Source organism: Lynx rufus, unplaced genomic scaffold (genome assembly GCF_022079265.1).
Source record: "Lynx rufus isolate CCGP_SWC_20201006 ecotype Redwood Valley unplaced genomic scaffold, mLynRuf1.p SCAF_16, whole genome shotgun sequence".
Taxonomy (NCBI): Eukaryota; Metazoa; Chordata; class Mammalia; order Carnivora; family Felidae; genus Lynx; species Lynx rufus.
In genome coordinates this window covers 9,968,595-9,983,803 of record NW_025814830.1, presented here as the reverse complement: position 1 = coordinate 9,983,803, position 15,209 = coordinate 9,968,595, and the positions used below count along the sequence as shown (strand labels likewise).

General features: G+C 58.3%; 2 protein-coding genes across 3 annotated transcripts; one reads left to right on the top strand and one right to left on the bottom strand.

The window, feature by feature from the left end:
* Window positions 1-648: 648 nt before the first annotated feature.
* Window positions 649-9,683, top strand: EGLN2 (egl-9 family hypoxia inducible factor 2). 2 transcript variants are annotated; one of them, XM_047078015.1, is made up of 6 exons: window positions 649-728; window positions 1,771-2,843; window positions 7,719-7,838; window positions 8,317-8,453; window positions 8,675-8,742; window positions 9,024-9,683. In XM_047078015.1, exons 2-6 carry the CDS (start codon window positions 2,007-2,009, stop codon window positions 9,077-9,079), a joined length of 1,218 nt encoding a protein of 405 aa, XP_046933971.1. In that variant the 5' UTR covers window positions 649-728; window positions 1,771-2,006; the 3' UTR covers window positions 9,080-9,683. The 2 variants fall into 2 exon arrangements, with proteins under 2 accessions (XP_046933971.1, XP_046933972.1); XM_047078016.1 differs by lacking the exon at window positions 8,675-8,742.
* A 63-nt stretch (window positions 9,684-9,746) lies between these two features.
* LOC124511736 (cytochrome P450 2F2-like) lies at window positions 9,747-13,450 on the bottom strand. The gene is given in 11 exon segments (XM_047079103.1): window positions 9,747-9,990; window positions 10,080-10,221; window positions 10,428-10,528; window positions 10,531-10,621; window positions 10,699-10,833; window positions 10,920-11,041; window positions 11,044-11,095; window positions 11,468-11,631; window positions 11,869-12,161; window positions 12,388-12,614; window positions 13,250-13,450. Coding segments are annotated over 11 exon segments (1,710 nt in total). The 3' UTR covers window positions 9,747-9,808.
* Between the last annotated feature and the right edge of the window lie 1,759 nt (window positions 13,451-15,209).

Genomic DNA, 15,209 nt, shown 5'->3' with positions numbered 1-15,209 from the left:
GGCTGTTAGACAAATGTCTTCTCTGCGTAGCCTTCCTAGGTTGCCCACAATTGTCCCGAAGAGGCAGGATGAAGCGGATCATATTTTGGCACACATCCCTTCCAGTCCGCTCTCTCTTCTCTCAGGGGCGTTCTGCACTTCTTTCCCTCCGTTATAGAAGGTACTTAAGTAGATTACTAATGTGTGCATTTACATACATTTCCCAACTAACTGTGCAGACATTTATCACATCTCTATTCTTGGGCGGTGAGAAGGCGGGGCTGCTCATGTAAATAACCTCATTTGCATGCCACTGTCCGACCCGGCTACACGTCATTCTCCGGCGCTCTGGGCTCTGAGAGGGTGGGCAGGCCTATGGAAACAACCTTATTTGCATGCCACTCCCACATCGCCTGGCCTACCGCAGAACCCTCCCCCCTTTCCCCGATCCAGCCCTTTTAACCCCCTTCCTCCTCCCGGGCAAAAGGGGCGGAGTGCAGTACGCAAATGAGCCTCGCGTTGGCGGCCGACCCATTTCCCCTTCCTCCAGGAGGGTGTTCTGAACTTCCTTGCTCCGCCCCGCGCGGCTCACGCCTGCGCACGCACGGCCTCCTCAGCGGGTGAGGTCACGTGCCCAGCGGGCGAGGCAGGGGCGGAGCGTCGCGGGAGGTGGGGGCGGGGTATGGCGCGCTGTGCGGCGCTGGGCGGCTGGCACAAACGACGGCGCCGAGGCCGGAGGAAAAAGCTCGGTGAGGAGAGAGCTAGGAAGGGAGTGGGGCGGAGAGGGCGCGCGAGCCTGGGCGCGGGCGCGAGCCGAGCGAGGTGTGGGGGCGCCTGCCGGCCCGGCGTGGCGGAGCGCTGCGACCCCGGGAAGGGAAGGGTGGGGGTAGGGCGTGGGGGAGGGAACGCGCCGGGCGCGTTGAGTGCCGGCCGTTGAGGGCGGGGGAGCGGAGAGCGCGCGCCGGCCGACGGCGGTGGTGGGGGGGAGGGAATCCGGGGTCCGAGCGGTCCACGGGCCGGGCCTCCGTCGCCTGCGGCGCCCGGAGCTGGGAGGCCCGCACCGAAGGGGGTTGGGAGGGGCCGCCCTCTCTTGTCCTGTCCCCTCCCCCGCCCTTCCCCCTGTCGTTGTGGACCCTCCTCCCGCGGCTGCCTTCCGTCTGTCTGTCTGTCTTAGGCCCTCCCTTCCGTCTGGGTGTGTGTCAGCCGCCGGCTGGTTTCCTCTCGTTGGGCTTAGGTTGACCCCTCCGCCCCGTTCAGTCCGGCCGTCTCAGGCTCGCCCTCCCAGCTTCTCTCCGGTCGGCTTTTCCGTCTCTGGATCCCCCCATTCTCTTTGTCTCTGGACTCCCCGGTTTGCTCTGTCTGTGGAGCCTTACGTTCCCGCCGTGTGTCCCTGGAATCCCCAGGCAGAGTCCCCCCCCACCTTGTGGATTTGTTTCCAACTCTCGCGCTCCCTGCTGCCCCAGTATTCCTTTTCTACTCCAGGCCCCGTCTCTCCTTGTTGTTCAGTTTCTGTGTCCGAGCCCCCACCGTAGTCCTGTGCCTTTGGGTCATCTCCCCAGTCTCACTCCTCTCTTCGGCTGTCTCCCTCACTGCCTTCTGTCTCCGTGATTCCCCCCTCCCGCCCGAAATTCCCATGATCTTCTCCCCGACTTGGCCTGGCGTTTGGGGGGGGGGGGGTCTCCGTAGCCGAGTCTGCCTTCCTCCCCACTGCCCCTGCCACTCCTCACCACTACCCCCACCGGACTGCCTCTAGCTCTTCTCACATTCCGTTTTTTCTCTCTCCCTCTTCAGCCACCCTGACGGGTCCTTTCCCAAGCCCCTAGGGGCGGCAGAGGACTTGGGGACCAGTGAGCACCCCCAGGGCACGAGAAGAGCCTCTGCTGCCTGCCCTGCCTCATCCTGCCCCACGCCAGGCTCAGCCGTTCCGGCCCCCGGCTGCATCAAGTGGAGGAGGCGGAGGCGGAGGAGGGTGGCACCATGGGCCCGGGCCGTGCCCTCCATGCCCGGGGGATGAAGACGCTGCTGCCATGGACAGCCCGTGCCAGCCGCAGCCCTTGAGTCAGGCTCTCCCTCAGTTGCCGGGTTCTGTGTCAGAGCCCTCGGAGCCTGGCCGGGCCAGGATGGGGGTGGAGAGTTACCTGCCCTGTCCCCTGCTACCCTCCTACCACCGACCAGGAGCACCTGGTGAGGCCTCGGCGGGGAGCGGGACCCCCAGGGTCACAGCCACTTCCACCACAGCCAGCCCCCTGCGGGAGGGCTTAGGCGGGCAGGATGGTGGTGAGCTGCGGCCCCTGCAGAGTGAGGGCGCTGCAGCACTGGTCACCAAGGGGTGCCAGCGCCTGGCGGCCCAGGGCGCCCGGCCTGAGGCCCCCAAACGGAAGTGGGCAGAGGATGGCGGGGATGCCCCTGCACCCAGCAAGCGGTCCTGGGCCAGGCAGGAGAACCGGGAGGCAGAGGCCGAAGGGGAGGGCGGGACGGGCTGCAGCAGTGACAGTGGCGAGGCCAGCGCAGGGCTGAGGGAGGAGGTGCTGCCCGCCACGCCCGAGCGCCTGGCCCTGGACTATATTGTGCCCTGCATGCGGTACTATGGCATCTGTGTCAAGGACAGCTTCCTGGGGGCAGCATTGGGTGGCTGTGTGCTGGCCGAGGTGGAGGCCCTGAAGCGGAGTGGGCGCCTGCGTGACGGGCAGCTGGTGAGCCAGCGGGCTATCCCGCCACGCAGCATTCGCGGGGACCAGATTGCCTGGGTGGAAGGCCACGAGCCGGGCTGCCGAAGCATCGGGGTCCTCATGGCCCACGTGGATGCTGTAATCCGCCACTGTGCTGGGCGCCTGGGTGGCTACGTCATCAACGGGCGCACCAAGGTAAGGCTGCAAGGGCCTTGTTGGAGGGGGATGGGGCAACGCTTCTCTATCGGGTACCTGTGCGCTTGGAGACCGGCTTCTGGGGTCACAGAAGGGTTTAGGCAGCTCCAGTGGGGGGAGTGCTGGTGTTGGAGTTTGCTTTGGGCTCTGTCTCCGTGTGGGGACTTTGGGGGTCTGTGCACTTTCTCTTTCCTTGTTTCTCTATCTTTTCATCCATCCCTGTCTCCTGGTCTGTCTAGTCCCTCCTGTTGTCTGTCTCTGGTCCGTCTGTTCTGTCTTCCAGGCAGGAGAACCAGGAGACAGAGTGGGGAGGGTGGCAGCGGTGAAGCCAGTGCCAGGCTGAGGGAGGAGGTGCTGCCCGCTGCGCCTGGCTGGCGCTGGACTCCATTGTACCCCTGTGCCATGCTGTGGCATCTGCAGCAAGGACAGCTTCCTGAGGGTGGCGCTGGCTGCTTGTGTGCTGGCCTGGGAGATGGGGGTCCTGTCCTCCCCCTTTCCTGTGCTTCCCCATCCTAGACTCTCCCCTCATCCTTTCTGTCTCGTTTATCCATCACTTCGTTCCTGTCGGTCCTAATCTGTTTTCTTGATTTTCTATTTTGTGTCTTTTGGTGCCTTTTTCTTGTTTTAGAGTAGTTGTTGTTAATCCTTTTTTTTTTTTTTTTTTTTTTGGACACCTGGGCTTTTTTGACAATCTGTCAGAACCACAGACCCTTTTTTAAGAAAAATGCTCTTTTGTGGAGTTTATGGGCAGTCATCAGTGTCTCCAGCTGCCTGTTCAGGAACTTAGGGTCAGGAGCTTTTCAGAAGACCTTGGTCCACAGGGCCTTTCTGGACAAGGCCTCGTAGGGAGTGCCTGCTGCACGCCAGTGATGCCTGGCTGGTGGCGGGGCTGCTTGCTTCCCTGCGGGCATGAGGCTGTGCTCCTGATGTCTCCCTCTTCAGTCTGATCCCATCCTGGGTCCTGCCTCTGTACAGCTCTGTCACTGGCTGGAGCTGGCTTAGGGATCCAGGCTCCCTCTGGGCTGAAGCCGGCATCCTCCCCACCCAGCTGGAACTTGTCCTGTCCTACTTCCTTCCTCCTCCTCCCTTACCTGATAGCTGGAGAGCCATAGGAGGCCTTTCCCTAGGCTCTGCTCCTGCGAGGCAGGAGAGATGAGTGGGAGTCTCCCTGGCCACAAGGTCCTCAGCACCTGCACCCCAGGTCACCCACCTTCACAGGAGGGAGTTTGGGCGGGAGACCACGAGAGCTGAGTGGCCCAGAGCAGCATGCTTTCCTGAGCCTCAGTTTGCTCATCTACAGGATACGAAAATCAGTTAAGTCCCCAGCTAGTCTTTGGCAGTTTTAAGAGAGAAGGGGAAAGTAGAGGGAGCCGATTTCTTCTCCTTTGGTGCTTTGGATGTGGTTGGGGACTGGGGGTGTTGGGACTATTTTAGTCTTGGGTGACTTCTGTTGCTCTGGGAGGTAAGAACAAACCAGGCCAACTGAGAATGGAGGGGAGGACCCAACCCAATCACTGGAGTTCCTCTCAGACCCTCCCCTGCCCCAGTGAGACAGCAACTCCAGGCTTTCCTACCTTCAAAGGGCAACATCTGGCCTCCCTCCCCAGGCTCTGGAATAAGAGTGAGCTGAGGTGGGTGGCCACAGAGGTGTTGGGGGCACAGATCACCAGTGTGGCTGGCGTCAGAAACAATCTGCCTATTGGTCATTCTTTTTTTTTTCTTTTTTAATGTTTGTTTATTTTTGAGAGAAAGAGAGAGTGTGAGCAGGGGAGGGGCAGAGAGAGGGAGACACAGAACTCGAAGTAGGCTTTAGGCTCTGAGTGTCCTCACAGAGCCGGACACGGGGGTCAATCTCAGGAACTGCGAGATCATGACCTGAGCCAAAGTCGCACACTTAACCGACTGAGCCACTCAGGCACCCCATCTATTGGTCATTCTTGAGTGGAACTCCTGTGTTTTGTTCTCCCAACTTTCTCTAGTGTCTCTGCTCAGTTGACCTGCAGATGGGAGAGAGTTGACTCCCACTGGCATCAAGGACTGCCATCGGGGACCATAGGGCGGGCCTGGCTGGCTTGGGTTTGTCCCTTTCAGAGCAGCTTGGAGGTGGGACTGTCTCACTCCCCAGTTTCTGACTCTGTGTGTGTGTGTGTGTGTGTGTGTTTGGGTTTGGGTTTTTGGCACATTGTCACCAATAGCCCTTAAATCTTTAAGTCTCCTGGCTCTGACACAAGCTACCCCTTCCCTGAGATGGGAGGGTGAGGAGCAGACTTCCATGTCACTCTGCTTGTTGTCCTTTTCCCTTGTAGGAGCGGAAGTAGATGCTTCTCTGGGGCCATGGTGTGTGTGGGGGTGGGTGGGTGGGGGGATCAGTGGGAGTTTAAAGGGCCTGTTTCTGTTGCCAGCCTTCATGCACGACTCCTATGCCATGCCAGAATACAGACGCTGTCCCTGCATGCATGGTGGGAGACCCTGTGTAAGGGTGTGGAGGGCCGGACAGGTTGGAGTCCCTGAGACCCAGAGGAGTGCTTTCAGTCAGCAGCTACTGCCTGGGCGCTAGGGAGACAAGCTCGGCCCCAGAGGCTTCCATGGGCCTGCCTGTCAGGCCAGTACTAGGTAAACAAGTACTTGTGCTGATTTCACGTTGAGAGGGTAGAATGGAAGGTCAGCCCAGGTGTATTCAGCTGGATACTCAAGGTGCCCTTGGACCCGAGACGTGAACAACAAGGAGGACCAGGGGAAGTGTGTACCAGGCAGGTGCAGAGGCCTTGTGGCTGAGCTTGGTCTGGTGAGAGCAGTGAGGAGGCCTGAGGTGCTGGAGCAGAGTGATGGGGATGGTAGGTGAGGTTGGTGGCCTTGAAGGCTGAGGCTGTGAAAATACACAATTTATATTTTGTGTTTTCTTGGAATGTGGTGGGGGTCTTGAAGGGATCTGAGCAAGGAAGAGCTGGAGAAAAGGGTCTCTGGCTGCCGTGTGGGGATGGATTGTGGGAAAGACGCCACAGCACTGGACTCCCTTCCTCACCCCGTCCTTGTGCAGAACCAGCAAAATCTCTGCTTGGATTCTGTCTGGGGAGGGCTTGATGGCAGGCCACCCGGACATAGCCACATTCTTCCTCCCAGTGGTGTGGTTGCTCAGAACACTGACCCGTTTGCAGGGAGTGAGTAGTGCAAAGAAGGTTCTCCTGAACCGGGGGTGTGGGGGCCAAGGTCTCGCCCTGGCGCTGCCAGAGAGAAGCATGGCTCTCCACGGCTGGATGGCCTTACCCAGCTGAAGCCCTCCTGGCTGCTCCTCCCCAGGGAGGCGCTGTGCTGTTTCGGGGACACGTGTTTAACGCAGAGCTGTTTACCATTCGTGCTGGGTTGAGCCCTGGGAGTGATGTGTTGGAAGAAGGCTGAGGATTGAGTCGGCCTGGCCTGCCACAGAGCGCTAGGCAAGGCCCCTGTTTTGGCAGCAGATGCCAATCTTCCTGGTCAGGGCTGTCTTTCAGGGCTGTGGCCAACAGGTGTAGCTGAGCGTCAGTGGGGAGCATCAGCAGGTGGTCTGTGGCCTGGCACCAATGTGGGTCAAGGCGTCGAGACAGGTGGTCCAAGGAGCTGGAGGGTCTGCCTGCCATTACTCCCCTTTTGCCTTACACAGTCCTCCCAAGTGGCTTTGGGCAAAGGGTAGGATAGGGACTTTTTTTTTTTTCTTTTTAGTGTCATTTTAGTCTGTGCTTCAGCTCTCCATGTGACAGGCACCTTGCTTGGTGCCTGCCCAAACATCTGTCTTGTTTGCTTCCCACAATACCTGTGAGGTAGTTGATCAGCTCCATTTCATGGATGCGGGACCTGAGACAGGGAAGTGAAGTCTCTCACTTGATGTTACAGCTCGTGTGGCAGCACTGGGACTCGAACCTTGGGAGTTAGGTCTGAAGGAATGCCTGGGCCCTTTTCCTTACACCACATCCACTTTTCTGTCAGCTCCCTAACGAGAAACAGGCACCCCGAGTGGCCAGGGCCTAGGCCTGCATGTGGTCAAGGCTGGCCAGGGGGATGGCACCCAGCAGGGGGAGGAGGTCAGAACCCTGTGGCTAGACCTGTACACACCGAAGCCAAGAGCTGGAGTGATTTCTCTTAGGTCTGTGGGGGTCAGGAATCCAGAGTTCTGAAGTCAGAGGGCAGTAAACAGAGGAGGTGTTTAGTACAGATGAGGCCATTGAGGCCCATCTAGATGACGGGACTGTCAGGGGCTACCCAGCAGGTCATTCTTGGAGTGGGAGTTGGATTTCAGGTTCTAGTCACACTCAGGGTTTGGGTACCTTTTCATATGTGTAGGAAACACACAACTTGGGATTCTTTGTAGTCAAGGGCAGCAGTCCTCAGCATTGCTGCACATTAGAATTACTTGGGGGAACCTTTAAAATTTCCAGCCTCCACCTTAGACCAAATATTTCAGAACCTCTGAGATGGGCCTGGGCATCAGCATCCCAGGTGATTCCACTCTGAAGCCAAGGTCAGGAACTGTGGTCTAGAGCAGTAGGCCGCATTCTTCCATACCAGAAAACATTTAAATTGGTTTTATTCCACTGAAAGGTCTCAGAGGGGCGGGGGTCAGTTTATCTTTAAGAAGTAAAATCCTCAGTTGCTCATTGAGCCCCACCTGGGTGCCAGGCTCTGGGCCTGTGTGTACAGGGAGAGGGTTATTCAGGCCCAAGAGCTGAGGTTTCTGGTAGATGGTGGCTTAGCTGGAAAAGAAGAAAGTCTGGGGGCTGGAGCTCTTGGAGGAGTCAGGGGACAGGCAAGGGGCACGGAGGGGTGAAAGAGAGGAGGTAATGGCTTCTTCCCCAAATATCGCTGCCTAGCCCCAGTAAACCCACCTCCATCTGTCTCTGCCAGGCCATGGTGGCGTGTTACCCAGGCAACGGGCTGGGGTACGTGAGGCATGTTGACAATCCCCATGGCGATGGCCGCTGCATCACCTGTATCTATTACCTGAATCAGAACTGGGACGTCAAGGTAGGGGGTGAGGGTGAGGCGGCTGCATCCGCCCCGTTTTCCGCTCCCAGCTCAGCTGCTGGCATTCTCCCGTTCCTCTTCTCAGTCCACAGCGGGGCAGTGCAGTTAGCCTGCTGGCTGGCTTTTCCTGGGAAATGGCACCTCCTTCTCTCCAGCTGACCATGTGGTGGCAGCACGCACCCCCCTCCCCCTTTGGTGAATGGTGCTGTCTGCCTCGCCCCTGGTCTAAGGAACACTCCCCTCCCCTCCCCCCCACCCCTACCCCATCCCATTTCCTGTCTTTAGTAGCTTCCTGCCCCGGCTCCATGGTGATGCAGACTCTGGGCTGTCACTCACTTTAAGAACCTGAGTGGTGGGAGGGAATGATATGTGCAGCTGCCACATCCCCTTGGCAGGCTCCGGAGGGCAGGGTAGTGCAAGGCAGAGGGTGGGGGCTGGACCGGCCAGCCTCCTGCCTCATCCTCTGGCCTGCCCTCAGGTGCATGGCGGCCTGCTGCAGATCTTCCCTGAGGGCCGGCCTGTGGTTGCCAACATCGAGCCACTCTTTGATCGGTTGCTCATTTTCTGGTCTGATCGGCGGAACCCCCATGAGGTGAAACCAGCCTATGCCACCAGGTATGACCCATGCTTGTGGGGATGTGCTCAGGTGTCCCGTTCTGTGCCAACAAAGACTTGTCAGACCCCGGGAGTGGCCAGGGAGTGGTGAGGTGCTGAGAGGGGCCTAGATGGGAACAGAACCAGGCTCCGAAGGGTGAACTCTAGTGTCACTGGATACGGTGGCTGGAATTGAAGAAAAGTAATCTCTAACTGCCCTTTGGGGCTGCTCTGGTCCCCAGGTACGCCATCACTGTCTGGTATTTTGATGCCAAGGAGCGGGCAGCAGCCAAAGACAAGTATCAGCTAGGTACCTGCTTCCCAAAGGGCATCCCCTCCCTCAAACCCTTACTATTCCGTGTGCCTCCCAAGGCCTCACGTCCCCTAATTCACCTTGTCAGTCTCTTAACTAAATTTTGTGACTCATTTTTTTCTCCTCTCTGCCCATCTTCTCTAGACAGCCCCACTCTCCCAGCACCCCCCAGCATGAGCCCCGTTTCTTCTGGTCCTCTCCTCCATCTTCCCAGGTTTTTCTTGGCTTCTGTGTCCCTTCCCTGATGACTCCCCCTCTCCTCTCCTCTTAACCCCCAGCATCCGGGCAGAAAGGTGTCCAAGTACCTGTCTCACAACCTGCTACGCCCACCTAGTGGCCAGCCCCAGAGCTGCATGGACAGACAGCTTGCCCTGACTTCGGGAGAGCCTTTGGCCCCTGTGCTGCTGGCCCAGCAGCCCACCGGTCTCGGTGCCTGCTCCTTTTCTGCCACCGCTGCTGCTTCTGGCTTTGCCTCTGTCCTGCTTGGTGTGGAGGGCTCCGTCTGACGCTGAGGACCAAGGAGGAGGAGAGACCTCTGCTGCCCTTTGATGGGGGCTGGGGTTGTGACCTGGGCAGGGGCCAGCGTTGGGAACTACCGTCACTGGAGCTGGGGGCCTGTGGCTTGCCCTGTCTGGTCGTGCTCCTCAGACATGGAGAGCTGGAAGGAGGTATTGCTGCCTCCCGCCAGGATGCAGGAATAGGGGTGGGAATGTCATGGCCTAATGCTGGCAAAGGTTTGTTGTGGCGGGGGAGTATCTCCAAGCCCCTCCCCGCCAACTCCTCCAGCCTGGAATGTGAAGTGACTCCCCAACCCCTATGGCCGTGGCACCTTTTGGACTAGGCTGCCACTACGTGGGCAGGAGAAGAGGTGCTGGGAGGAGCATGGGCGTGAAAAGTCCTGTCAGCCAAGAAATAAAAGTTTACCTCAGAGCTGCAAACTTCTGACTCTTCCTCTCCCTCTTACTGGTAAGGAGACCTGTCCATTTGCAATTCAGGGCCTTTATTGACCAAGACAGGTAAGGAGGTCTGAGAGCCAGTGAGCAGAGGGCAGCTGAGCCTGGCCTCAGCGGGCCACCAGGCGGAGCTGGAAGGCTGGGGGAATATTGCCCAGGCCGGTGTACCGTGGGGTGAGGTCGATGCTGGTGGGGCTCCCCATGGGGAGCAGACAGAACCGCTGCAGGATGGTGGTGAGGAAGAGGAAGATCTCGGACCGTGCCAGGCCTGCACCCAGACACATTCGCTTGCCTGAGCACACAGGGACGCAGGGTGGGAACCATGTAGCTGCTGGGGGGGGGGGGGTGCCCAGGCTTGTCCCCTCCCTTCCTGGCCCATACCTGGGGCAAAGGGCATGAAGGCATCTTTGCTCTGGAACTCGCCCTTGTCGTCCAGGAAGTTGGTGGGGTTGAAGCAGTCTGGGTCCTTGAATTGGGTGGGGTCCTGGTGTGAAGACACCAGGAGAGGAATCACAAAGGTGCCCTGGGGGATGCATAAGGATTACCCTGTGGACTTGATTAGCCACGGCCTTTTATCCATCCAAGACCCCTTGTAAAAGCCACTGGGAAGGTGGACCTTCTTTTCTGTTCCCAGGACTTTGTAACTCAGCATCGGACAGGCTCGGGTCTGATGCTTTAGGTTCTAGGAGCTCTGGGGCCCTGCACAGAATCCCCTTGCTCGGTGGGTACCTTGGGCAAAAAGTAGCCACGCAGGTGGGTGTCCCGGGTGAGGGCGCGTGGCAGCCCCAGCGGCAGCACGCTGATGAAGCGCTGGATCTCGTGCAGCACGCGTTGGTGTAGGGCGGGCGCTTGCGGTCCTCCAGCCTTGGGGTGCGTGTCCGACCTACCACTGCACTTTGGCTGGGGTGGGCAGAGGGCGTGAGCTGCGTGTGTCCTGACCCCCAGCCACCCCCAAACCCTAGCCCCTCATCCCAGGCTTTCCAGCTCACAGACCTGCCACCTCAGGGTACTTAAGCAGAATAAGGAGCCCGTAACGCAGAGCGGTGCTTGTGGTCTCAGTGTCGCCAAAGAAAAGGTTGTGTGTGGTCATCACCAACGTCTCCTCCTGGAAATGGCTCTCTGGGTCTTTCTGTTCCTGCGTACAGAGATGGGCGGCTGCCATGTGCCTGGCACCTCTTGTTGGGCGACATGGGTAGAATTTAGGGTAACAGGGGCCTGCACCTTCTCCATCTGATCGAGGAAGCAATTGATGAAATCGCGGGGCTCCCCTGGCTGCTGTGTCTGTTGGTGCTGCTGGATTTGCTCAGAGATGAAGACCTGAAGCTCCATGAAGTTTTGAAAGATCGGTGGTGTGGACCCGGGAGCCAGTCAAGGAGGGAGGGGAAAATATTGTACATCTGGGGGGACAAGATGGCAACTGGACCTTGAACAAGACCACTAGGTCCCCTGCAGGGGAAATTACAACCAGGACTTTTTTTTTTTTTTTTTTTTTTTAAAGTAGGGCTTTAGTCCCAGCACAGAGTCCAACTCGGGGCTTGAGCTCCTGACCCTGAGATCAAGACCTGAGCTGAGATCAAGAGTTGGACACTTAACAGACCGAGCCACCCAGGTGCCCTTGCACCAGGATTTTAATGTTCTTAGTTCTAGAACTCTTCCCTTCCAAGATTCCAAGACTCTCAATCTAATGATCCAATGTAGGCAAAGTGTATGTACTTGGGGCTTGGCACAGGTTTGACACGGGAGGAAGGGACTGGGGTGGGCCCTCTCACCTCACCCCATCTGGAACTCATGATGCGGAAGTTGTCATTGAAGAGGCTGTCCAGGAGCCTCAGGAACTCTGGGTCCTCATAGCCATAGCGGTTCCCGAAGACCACCGAACAGATAACATTAGATACAGCATTATCTAGTAGCCGCTGGGGGTCAAACGGTGCTCCTGGGGGTGGAAACAGGACGGGGTCTTAATGCGGTGGCTTGGCTTACTGACTTTGTTCACTACAAATGTGCCGCACCTCCTTTTTAAGTAATCTCTACACTCAACGCGGTGCTGGAACATCCTGAGATCTAGAGTCCCACGCTCTACCAACTGAGCCAGTCAGGCGCCCCACCAACCCTTTCTTGATCATTAGCCACATCCACAAAAGGTCCCTTTCCTTTCCCGACCAGGCCGCACCAATGGTGGCTTGAAATTCGCCAAGCAGACAATCCGCCTCCTCCAAGATGCGCTCCTCTATGGTCCGCGCTCCCAGCCGGAACTCCTCCAGTGCTCCCAGTGCAAAATTTCGCAGCGTCAGCCAGCGCCGCCGGTTAGAAAACACGATGCCTGGGGGTGGGGCAGAGAAGGGGACGGCCCGGGGAGTTGGCCACGCCCGTCCTGGAAGCGTCCGGTCTTGGAGCCCGCCTCCTCGCCACCCTTCACTCTGCTGCTTTCCAGACCTTTTTGCTGCAAACCCAGCCTTCTCGGTCCTATCCGCACATTGGCCTCACCTCTACTGGTCTCGATCCCTTACGAGCGCCTGATCTCTTTGGCTTTGACTCTTAGGCTCTTCTCTTCTATTGGCTGCACGAGGAACGGACACCACCCCCCGCCCCCGCTCCTATTTGGTCCCTTTTAGCTCCGCCCCACCGTCCTGCTGTTTGCCTTCATTGGCCTTTATTCTTATTAGGCACCGCCCCATTGCCCCGGTCCAGCCCTTTAAATCGCTCGAACTGGGTGGTCCAGACCAGCACTTCCGCCGCCGCCGCCGGGGACTCACCGTTTCCGCGAGTGAAGCGTTCGAACACAGCCGTGGCCCCACGGCCAGAGAAGGCATCCGCCTGCAGCACTAATGCGTCCCGCAGCGCTGAGTAGCCGCAGAGAACCACTGCAGGGCGCCGGCCCAGCCGCACTGTGAACACCGGGCCCCAGCGGCCAGAAAGCTGCGCAGAGCCGGTGCTCAGCGGGTCCCGGTCGGGACTCTTGACCGCTTCCTCCACCCCAGAGCCCCGCCCCCATCTCTCTCTAACTTCAGACCCAGGAGTCCCCATTTCAGCCCCTCGTTCCTGGCCGAGGCGCTCAGATCCCCACCTCCTCCTTCATCCGCAGGAGTCCAGGACCCCAGCTCCCTCTTCCCTCGAGATCTGGAAGACGAGGTCCCGAGCCCTCTGCACCCTCAGAACCAGGCGTCTGAGCCCTCGGTACTCTCCTCCCCACCCTGAACCAGGAGAGCAGACCTCTCTGCACCCCTTCCCCCCGGATCCCCTATCTGACGTCCCACCCTAGGCTGTTAACTCCCTCAGGACCCAGAAACTGGGGCGGGTAGAGGGAGGCAGGGAGCGGGCGGCACCGGGAGCTCAGGCCCACTGTCCCCCTCCTCCTTCAAACTGATGCCGGGGCTCCCAGCTTCCACCCCTAGTCTCCTCCTTTCCTGGAACCCAGGACTCCAGGCCCCTCAACCTTCCTCAGGGCTCATGGGGTCAGAGCCCTCAGCTGTCTTCATTCAGAGAACCAGGTGTGTTCCAGCCCCCAGTCCCACCTCCACGAGTCCAGAATCCTTCCCCCCATCCCCACCCACTCTCGGGGCTACCTCCATGAGAGTATGGTCCAGCCGTCCAGACTCCAGCTGCAGCAAGTTCCCCAGCAGTGGGAGCGGCCTGGGCCCAGGGGGTAGGACCCCCGAGGCTGAGTGCCCTGTGCACCCCAACCCCGCCTGGCTAGCGCCAGCAGCAGTAACAGCGCTGTGACACCCGTGGACATCATGCTCTGTGTCCTCCATGCCTGCCCCCCTTTGCCTTTATGTGATTCCCTTTGGGTCTTGGGTGGAGCAGGGGCGCATACCGGGAGTGGGAGAGGTGGGCGTCTCCAGACCACTCATTCTGCAGATTCCCCATCCGAGGTCTCCACCCAGCCCCCCAGCTCTAGCTCTCTGTTGTGCCAGGCCCAGCGTGCCCTATTTGGCAACTTCCATGTCAATGCACCTGTTTGCATCTTTCACATCAATACACCTGGCCAACAGGTGCACCCTACTGAGCCTTTGGGTCCTTCAGGTCCATCTTACTTGGCCTGTAGATGTGCATTTCTGAATGCCCTGGCCACCTTTGGGCCCGAGACCCCCTGAATGCTGTACTCTATACTTCTGATTCCTAAATACGTTCTTGACTCCTAAAAACACCCCTGGTGACATACCCTTTAGCCTGGCACTCCTGTGCCCTGTGCTTGTGATTGCTAGGGACTCGCACCTGAGCCCTTGTCACTTCCATTCCCTTGCTCTTGGAACCTGGTATTCTGTACCTATCTACCAGATGCTCCCTCAAATCCCCTAGCCTCCTGGCCCCCATCAGCCTGGCACTTCTGTGCCTAGCCTTATGACTCTTGGGTGCCTTCCCACATGCTGACCGCCTTGTGCCTTACCCTGAACCCCTCACCACCTCTATTTCCAATGCTCTAGTTCCCAGATGTCCCTGAATGTCCTATGCCCATGCTGCTGCACCCCATGTCTCCAGTTTCCCATGAGTCTCGCTGGGCACCCCCACCTGAGGCCAGGTCTTGATGGCCACGCCTGGGGGTGTGGGCCAGAGGGCACAAGGTGCCCAGGGGTAGGGTTGGGGATGGGGCTGAGTCAGAGCTCAAAACACTGTTCAGGAACGAGGCCCACCCTCCCACCAGCACCTGCCTCACCTGGCTGTGCCTCACCAGATCTAGCCTTCTGACAGGTGCCTGGCACAGGGCCCAGAGGTGGGGAGAGGGTGGGGGCTGTGCACTGTCTGGAACTGGGCTTGTTTCCAGGAATGTCTCTCAGTATCTCTGTCTCTATCTTTGTTTCATCTCTCACTCTCAATTTCTGTTTCTTTCTTCATCTCTCTCTCTTTCTGTTTTACTCTCAGTACCTGCTTCTGTTCATATCTGTATCCCTCCCAGTTTATCTTACCCTTAATCTCCCTCTTCCCTGTCTCCCTGCCTCTATCTCTGCCATGGATCTCCTTCCCTGTCAGCCTTTCTGTCCAGGAACCCAATGACTGGCAAGGAGTGTGGGCAGGCCCCCTGCCCCCCGCTGCCCTACCCCCCCCCCTCCCGGGTTACAGGCGGGGTGTGCCCTCCCCTGACCTGGCCCCATCCCACTGTGTCAGGCTTTCAGATGAACTGCTTTCTCTGGGTCTCTTCAAGAGCTGGCATTTGTTGTTCACTTCTGTATCCCCAGCACTAAAATACACAGTGGGGGCTCAGTAAATGTTGAACCAATGCATGACTCTCTGTATCCCGAATTCTGTCTGTTTCTATCTCTAGCTTAGACTATTTTTTTCAGTTTCTGTCTTGCTGAATCCTTGTGACTGTCTCTCTTCTTGTATCTCTGTCTCATCTTGTGTGTGTGTGTATTTATTTTGAGAGAGAGAGAGAGAGAGAGAGCATGAGTAGGGGAGGGGCAGAGAGAGAGGGAGAGAGAGAATCCCAAGCAGGCTCTGCACTGTCAGTGCAGAACCTGACTCAGGGTGCGATCTCATGAACCTCAAGATCATGCCCTGAGCCGAAGTCGGATG

Excerpts from the sequence above, each read along its gene's own strand:
- EGLN2 (XM_047078015.1), top strand. The coding sequence starts at position 2,007 with ATGGACAGCCCGTGCCAGCCGCAGCCCTTGAGTCAGGCTCTCCCTCAG. Across the intron at positions 7,839-8,316 it reads ATCAGAACTGGGACGTCAAG|GTGCATGGCGGCCTGCTGCA; the intron begins GTAGGGGGTGAG and ends GCCTGCCCTCAG. Across the intron at positions 8,454-8,674 it reads AAACCAGCCTATGCCACCAG|GTACGCCATCACTGTCTGGT; the intron begins GTATGACCCATG and ends TCTGGTCCCCAG.